Genomic DNA, 8611 nt, shown 5'->3' on the forward strand with positions numbered 1-8611 from the left:
GTATTTATAAGAATGAGGCCATCTGTGGCTTAACATTTGATCAAGTAGTGCTGGTAAGATGGCTCAGTAGGAAAAGCACAAGCCCAATGACCTACCTGAGTGTGATTCCAGGAACTGTCGGTGGAGGAGAGACCAGCTCCTGAACACTGCCCTTGATCTTCAGACTCTCAACATGGCATGTACTAATACACATTTCTGTCTGTCTGTCTGTCTCTGTCTCTGTCTCTCTCTGTCTCTCTGTCTGTCTCTCTCTCTCTCTCTCTCTCTCTCTCTCTCTCTCTCTCTCACACACACACACACACACACACATTGTACAAATACAATAAAAAATTTTTAAAATTTTTAATTACCTAAATGGGGAAAAGATACTTTTGGTCTTGGATTGTAGTTAAAAACTGATGGGATTGAAATGTCAAGTCAATTTATGTATAGGTATTAGTAAATAGATAATTCTGGCAATGAAAAATGAAGTGTTTCTGGCACTATTTCTCCACTTTTAGAGCTCCCTTTAATCAGTTGGCACCTTTATGCTCACCTTAAAAAGAATGATTTTTTTTTTGTTTTTTTTTGGGGGGGGGGGTGTATTTTTTTTAAAATAGGAGCTCATGTGGCTGAGGCTGGCCTTGAACTCCTGATTCTCTTGCTTCCCACCTCCCAGTTGGTGAGATCAGGGGTGTCAGGCCTTTATGCTTAGCTGAGAAAAACTCTTCCCTGAGGGCTTACTAGTGGGCTCTCTGTGCTGCAGGTTGCAGGTTTTACCTGCTACTCAATATTTTACTTGCAGAGACATACATAATTATCTAGGGTTGTGGTGGATGCAGCTTGACAGGCAAGGGCTGTTTATCCAATCCTTGCTTGTGGACAATAAAGTCCTGATTTCTTTAGATGCAGCCATTGCTGGGACATCCTAAAAGTTTTCTTCCTCCAAGATAAACATGTACATGTCTTCTGCTGGTAATACAGTTGACTCTCCACAAAGTAACGGCATTGACATATTGAAGCCACATTATGCTTAAACAGTTTCCAGGGGCTGGGTAGATGTGCATCCGGAGCTTGCAGAAGGTGGAGTTCTGTTCTTTCCTTTGACTATGAATGAAATTGGTATCTACTGCAGATCTGTGGCCTTTCAGAACACTTGTGAAATACACCCAAATCCTTTGCTCATCTTTCTCCTGGGACACTCCATGTGTGATTTTTGTTGTTGGTATTCTTGTTTCTTGAGACAGAGTCTCATGTAGTCTAGGCTGACCTCACACTCCCTATGTGCCCAAGATTGAGACAGGGTCTCATGTAGCCTAGGTTGGCCTCACACTTCCTTTGTACTCAAGAATGACCTTGAACTTCTTTATAATTTTTTTTATTGGATATTATATTTACATTTCAGATTTTATCCCTTTGCCCCATTTCCCCCACCACCCAGGAATACCCTATCCCATCCCCCCTCCTCCTGCTTCTATGAGGATGTGCCCACACTTACCCCCCCCCAACTCCCACCTCCCCACCCTTGAATCCTCACCCCCCACACTCATTGTTCAGCCTTCATGGGACCAAGGATCTCCTCTCTTACCTATGCCCAACAACGACATCCTCCCCTACATATACAGATGGAGTCATGGGTCCCTCCTTATGTGCTCCCAGGCTGGTGGTTTAGACCCTGGGAGCTCTGGTTGGTTGGTATTGTTGCTCTCCTCATGGGGCCACAAACCCTTTCAGCTCCTTAGTTTTCTAATTCCTCCATTGGGAACCCGTTGATCAGATCAATGGTTAGCTGTGAGCATCTGCCTCTGAATGTGTCAGACTTTGGAAGACCTCTAAGGAGACAGCTATATCAGGCTCTTGTCAGCATGCACTTCCTGACAACCACATCAGCGGCTACCTTTGGTGACTGTACATGCGATGGTTACCCAGGTGGAATGGTCTCCAGGCAGCCCCTCCTTCAGTTTCTGCCCCACACTTTGTCTCCATATTTGCTCCCTTGAGTATTTTGTTACTCCTAAGTAGGACCAAGGCACCTACACTTGGTCTTCCTTCTTCATGAGCTTCATGTGGTCTGTGAGTTGAATCTTGGCTATTTCAAGCTTTTGGGCTAATATCCACTTATCAGTGAGTAAATACCATGTATATTCTTTTGTGATTGGGTTACTTCACTCAGGATGATATTTTCTAGTTCCATCCATTTACCTAAGAATTTCTCAAATTCATTATTTTTAGTAGCTGAGTAATACTCCATTGTGTAAATGTACCACATTTTTTGTATCCATTCCTCTGTTGAAGGACATCTGGGTTCTTTCCAGCTAATGGCTATTATAAATAAGGCTGCTATGAACATAGTGGAGCATATGTCCTTGTTATATGTTGGAGCATCTTCTAGGTATATGCCCAGGAGTGGTATAGCTGCGTCCTCAGGTAATGCTATGTCCAATTTTCTGAGGAACCGCCAGACTGATTTCCAGAGTGGTTGTACCAGCTTGCAATCCCACCAACAATGGAGGAGTGTTCCTCTTTCTTCACATCCTCGCCAGCATCTGCTATCATCTGAGTTTTTGATCTTAACCATTCTGACTGGTGTGAGGTGGTATCTCAGGGTTGTTTTGATTTGCATTTCCCTGATGACTAAGGTTGTTGAGCATTTCTTAAGGTGCTTCTTGGCCATTCAAGTTTCCTCAGTTGAGAATTCTTTGTTTAGTTCTGTACCACATTTTTTAATAGGGTTATTTGGGACCTGAAACTTCTGATCCTTCTGTCTCCACCTCTCAAGTGCTAGGATTACAGGCACCCCATCTTGTCCTCTCTATGGAATAGGAATTGGACTCAGCGCTTCGTGCATGCTAGGTAAGTGTGCTGCTACTGATTTACATTTTAGGCCCCTTTATTCTATTTCTTAAATATTTTATGAGCAAATATTTTGCATATGTATATATGGTCTGGTGCTCATGAAGAACAGGAAAAGAGTGAAAGAGTGTTGGGTCCCCTAGAGCTAGAATTATAGGTGGTTATGAGCCACCACGTGAGTACTAGGAATCAAACCCAGGTCCTTTGGGGTAGCATTAAGTGCTGATAACCACTGAGCCATCACTCTGGCTCCGGGATGTCTGATTCTGATCACCCCCATTCTCTACTTCTCTAAACATTTATGTTTCAACTCAACAGTTGGAGATCTTTTTTTGTAAATTATTGTTTTATGGTATGTATGTGGATGTTATGCCTGCTTGCCTGTCTATGCACCACGTGCATGTCTACTGCCCAAGAAGGCCAGATGAGGGCGGTCAATCCCCTGGGACTGGTGTAACTGGTGGTTGAGTTATTGATGGGGTTGCAAGGGATTGAACCTGGATTTTCTAGGGGAGCAGCCAGTGTTCTTTCCCACTGAGCCATCTGTCCTACTCCAGAGATCTAAACCACAAATTAGGTCATGTTATGTATGCATAATTTATTTTCAAAACCAAAGGCCCTGGACAGTGAAGGTCCTTGGAAAATGGACTCCTCCCTGCCCCAGATTTTCCTAGTTCTCAGTTGGCACTGCTTTAATCTTGCTTCAGGGCTTTGCACTGCCAACCCCAGTATCACCCGAGGGCCTTTGCGCCTGTTTTCTTCCCCTTTGCCTAGACCGGTCTACTCTCAAGCATTCTATTTCCTTGATGTCATTCGATGAGGAAGCCTCTCTGGCACTGCAGCCTTGTAAGCCTGGCATGCCGGCTCAGGCCTGTAACCCAGCACTTAGGAAGTGAATGCAGGAGGATCACGTTCAGGGTTATCTCGATTACACATGGAATCCGAGGTCAGCTGGGGCTAGGGGACACCCTGTCTCAATAATAATAATAAACCGTAGCCTCAGTGTTGCATCTGCAGTTTAGAGGCATAACATTTGCTCAGAGTATTTAGCCTAGAGGTTGGATTCTAAGATCCCAGCAGCACAAAGTCAGTCAATACCACAGCCTTCTCCAAACGCCATTGCATGCCCATCCTTAAGGCTGGAGAAGTTCCCAGCACCCATGTCAGGTGGCTCACAACTGCTTGCTGTACCTTCACACAGCTCCAGGGGAGTCTGACAAATTGTTCTGACCTGGCAGATACACATACCAAACACAGGCACGCATGCCTACACATAGTATATGTAAATCTCTTTAATAAAAGAAATTCATGGGGAACTGGGCACGGTGGCTCATATTAGTAATCGCAGTACCTGGAAGCTGAAGCAGGATTCCTGTGGGTCCAAATCTAGCCCTCAAGAGAGAGACCCTGTCTCAAAAACAAGTTATAACTAAATAGTATTTTAGCCCAGACCTGTAATGTCAGCATGCAGAGAATCGAGAATTTGGATCATCCTCAACTATATAGTGAGCCTGTCTTAGGGTTTTACTGCTGTGAACAGACACCATGAACAACGCAACTCATAAGGACAACATTTAATTGGGGCTGGCTTACAGGTTCAGAGGTTCAGTCCATTATCATCAAGCCAGGAGCATGGCAGCATCCAGGCAGGCATGGTATGAGGAGCTGGGAGTTCTATATGGAGTTCTATGGGAGTTCTAAAAGCCTATACCCAAGTGTCACACCTACTCCAACAAGGCCACACCTACTCCAACAGGGACCTTCTAATAGTGCCACTCCCTGGGCTGAGCCCACAAACCATCACAGAGCCCAAAGCCAGCCTGGAACAAAAGACAATTGTCTGTTAACTAAAAATGTAACCTGTTTCCCTCTGCCCACAAAGGTTCCACCAACTTCTGACAGCACCAAGCTGGAGTCCAAGGCAAGATCCAGACTAACGCACCAGTGTTCATGGCAGGGCTCCTAATAAAACCTTGGGCCCTTTGCTGATGGAGGGAGAGTATACATTTTTTTAGATTAATTCTATGTGAATGAGTGTTTCACATGCATATATGAATGTATGTGTGTGTTCACACTCACATGCCTGATGCCTAGAGAGCCCAGAAGAAGGCATCAGATCGGGGAAAGAACTGATTACAGCAAGTTGTCCTGTGCCCTCCACACCATGGCATAGGTACCCACTTGTAAACCCACACAATAAATGGCATGGGAGGGGGAGGGATGACTGAGACAGGGTTTCTTTGTGCTGTCCTGGAAAGAGCTCTGTAGCTCATGTCTCCTGTGTGCTGGGATTGAAGGTGTGTGCCACCACTGCCCAGCAATAACTGTAATTTTAATTAAAGTTTGTTTCTAGACTTGAGGTACAGCTCAGTTGGTACGTTGCTTGCCTAGTCTGCATGACCCTGGGTTCATGGTTCTTCACAGTGCTACAGCTAGGTATAGTATGTAGTGCCAGGGAAGTGGTAGCCATCTCCAAGAAGACAGACAGGAGCTGATCTGATGCAACTCACAGCAGGGTCTTTATTCAAGCTAGCTTGGATCCCCCAATGCACCACCATCAGTCATGCAGGATGGTTTTGGTGGTGGGGGAGCCCCGAATGTCTATGGGGCAAGGCTTTATAGTAAGCAGCAAGCAGGAAGTACATGTGCACGCATCTAACTGGAAAGCTACTGTGGTCTTAGCATAATTGGCTGGTGTTGGGAGTCATATCATAAACTTAATTTCTGCTTTCCTCTGCATTGGTGGTCGTTAGGCAGAGGGTGGGCTTGTAACCTGGGGATGCAGGATTGTTGGGGAATAACCTGGAGACACTGGTCTTGTTGGAGATTTGCCTAGAGACTGGAGCTAGGCTCAGATTTGTTGGGGGGCAGCTTGGAACCTAATGCTAGGTACCAGCCTGTTAGTTTACCTGAATTCAAACTTAGGTTTTCTAAAATGGAGTCTGAACTTAAAAAGACTTGGCAGCTCAGTAGCAAATGCCTAGAACCCCAGCACTTGGGAGATGAACACAGGAAGAGAAGTGCAAAAGCAGTGACCATCTCTGCCCACAAAAAGCAGAAACAAAACAAAAAACCCAGCCAGATTCTCCTGCAGAGGTATATCCATGAGCACCAAGCCTAGATATTCTAGGAATTGAGAAAGGCAAACATGAGAACCCCAAACCCTGAGGAAAACCTTCTTACATACAAAGTTATTTTTTCCTTTATTAAAATTAAATTTAATGCATAAAGACGGTACATTAATGGGAATCTTGTCACAATTCAACATGTATACATATGTAGTGTTTACATGAGCTTACAGCGGTCTCCTCAAACATTTGTCTCTATGACGACGACATCCCAAATGCTTTCCTGCAGCTCCTTGAAAGATAAAGCACCGCCTCACTGTCTGTAACTAGCCCACTCTGCAGTAAGTAGTACAGAGGGCTTCCTATTTGGTCTAACTGTAACTCAGTAGCCATTCATCAGCCTCTGCATTTCCCATGTTTCCCTTCTCTATCAAGAACCAATTTTAGGGCCTGAGATGGCTCAGCAAGTAAACGCGAGTGCCACTCAGATATGATTACCTAAATGTAATCCCTGGGAGATATGATGACCTCCACACCCTCAACTGTAGCCATTGTCTGTCCATCCCTCTCACATGTACAAATACTAATTTTAAAAGAATAAAAATAACCCCCCCCCAAATTCATCAAGGCATAAAGAAAGTTGCTTGCAATCCCAGCTACGTGGGAGTCTGAAGAGTGAGAATGAAAAACTCAAGGGTTAGCCTGGACAATTTAACAAGACTACATCAAAACCAAACAGGGCTGACCAAACCCCAGTACTGGAGATGAAGAGGGGCAGGGGAGAGAGGGAAGGAGGGAAGGAGGGAGGGAGGGAGGGTAACACTGAAATGTAAACTCAGGAATATTTTTAAAACTTTTTAGAACTCTGTTGTTGCTAATCCAATTCCTTATTAATGTTTAAGGTGTTTCAAAGATTATAGGGAAACTAATGTGTCCTCAAATACAAATTTCAGAGGCTGGGCATTTGTGAGATGGGGGTTAGACAATCATGAATTCAAGGTCAGCCCCTACTATGTATCAAGATTGAGGCTAGCCTAGGCTACATAAGACCCTCTCAGTTATAAAATAGGTTTAAAAAATTCTGAAAACACACATCACTTTCTGAGGTGGGTTTGGGTTGGTGATGTTAAACTGTAATACCAGCTACATGGGAGGGCTGGGCCAGGATGGGCTGCCAAGTTAATCAAGGCTAGCCTGATCGACTTACCAAGATAATCTCAAAGATGAAAAGGCTGAAGTATAGCTCAGCATTGCTAGGCATGGGGGTCTCATAGCAAAATAATAATAATAATAACAATTATTATTATTATTAAAAGTTTGAAAATGCATTTGTTGCCAATGTGTTGATCTGTGCTTGTAAACCCAGAATACAGAAGCTAAGATGGAGGACAGTGGACAGGCTGACAGTTGGAATCCAACCTGGTCAGCATATAAAGTTCTAGGCCAATCAGGGTTACACAGAAAGAACATGTCTCAAAAAAAAAAAAAAAAAAAAGTTGGGTACAGAAGCTCACACCTATAATCCCATCAATAAGATGGTGTAATCCAGAGGAACCCACATTCAGAGCTGTCTTCAGCTATATAACAAGCTCGGGGCCAACATGGGTTGGGGGAAGGGGAGTGCAGAAAATGAACAAAGCCGTTAAAATTAAGGCCATCATGTGGGTTTGCTTTCAGAACTCATGGCAGAAGAGTCTAAGAGGTTCTGACTGAGGTCCTATGTAGAAATAAGGGCAAACAGGCCCAGTAAAAGTGCCCCTGAAAGTATAGAGGTGACGTTTCTCAGGCATGCTGTAGAAAGAAACCTCTCCCAGTTCGTAGTTCAGAAAAACACCAATGCTTGTGGCTCTTGCAGCTGTCAGCTGAGACTCTGGGTCAGCTCCTGAGACACTGAAGTTGTCCCCCTGACAAATAAAACTCCAGCATCCCTGGGGGTTAGAGGACCGCCTTTGCTCGATGGCTAAATCAGCTTTGCAAATACCAATAGCACATTCTGGCTTCTTTCCTACCCACACCTCCCAGAAATGTCTCCCAGAATTAAAATGCAGAATCCTCAACACGACAGAGCGCTTGGTAAAACTTGAAGAACCAGGCACATTCTGCCTTTCCTTTGTAAATGTCACACATGTTCTATCCTCAGAAATAAGCAGGTTTGGATGGGCTGTTTTCAGGTCTAGAGTAACATCGTCGGCAAATCGCCGTATAACTTTCTGCAGGGCTGAATATTGGAGAGGAAAGGTGAATGCTTCTCTTTTTAACTGAACTGGGGAAATGGATGGGCTGATGAGCTGACTATTAAAATTCCGGTAAAAATCACTGACTGTGGACAGCATCTTGACTTCAGAGAACACTCTGGTCAGCATCAACTGGCTCAGGAGGTCTCTGAGCATGGAGATATGGTATTCTAATGTTGCTATGTTATCAAGCAGTGTCTTACCAATCTTCTTCTCCTCATCTTCTAACCTGGAGAGAGCTGCCTGCCGTTCCCTATCGAGAAACAGTACGAGCTGCTCAAACTCAAAACTTAGTTGCACCCTCTGTGCTTCTGCTTCCTCCCTCAGGGCCAGCATGGTTCTGCTTTGCATGTTCATTAACTCCCGAACCTGTTCCATGTGCCCCTTGAGGAACTTGATATAGCCCTGAAGGTTTTTCCTGTGGAGAGAGGCAGCCTCTGTAATCGAGGTCACCTGATGGAGCTCATGGTTCTCAGG

General features: G+C 44.5%; 1 protein-coding gene across 1 annotated transcript in view; it reads right to left on the reverse strand.

The window, feature by feature from the left end:
- Nucleotides 1-7461: 7461 nt before the first annotated feature.
- LOC117721342 (tripartite motif-containing protein 75-like) overlaps nucleotides 7462-8611 on the reverse strand; it is a 1619-nt gene continuing 469 nt past the window's right edge. The window contains 1 exon segment of the mRNA XM_034519925.2: nucleotides 7462-8611. This exon segment is cut by the window's right edge and continues 228 nt beyond it. Within this exon segment, the coding sequence (XP_034375816.1) occupies nucleotides 7574-8611 (1038 nt within the window). The 3' untranslated portion in view covers nucleotides 7462-7573.

The sequence above is a fragment of the Arvicanthis niloticus genome, chromosome 16 (genome assembly GCF_011762505.2).
Source record: "Arvicanthis niloticus isolate mArvNil1 chromosome 16, mArvNil1.pat.X, whole genome shotgun sequence".
NCBI classification, from domain to species: domain Eukaryota; kingdom Metazoa; phylum Chordata; class Mammalia; order Rodentia; family Muridae; genus Arvicanthis; species Arvicanthis niloticus.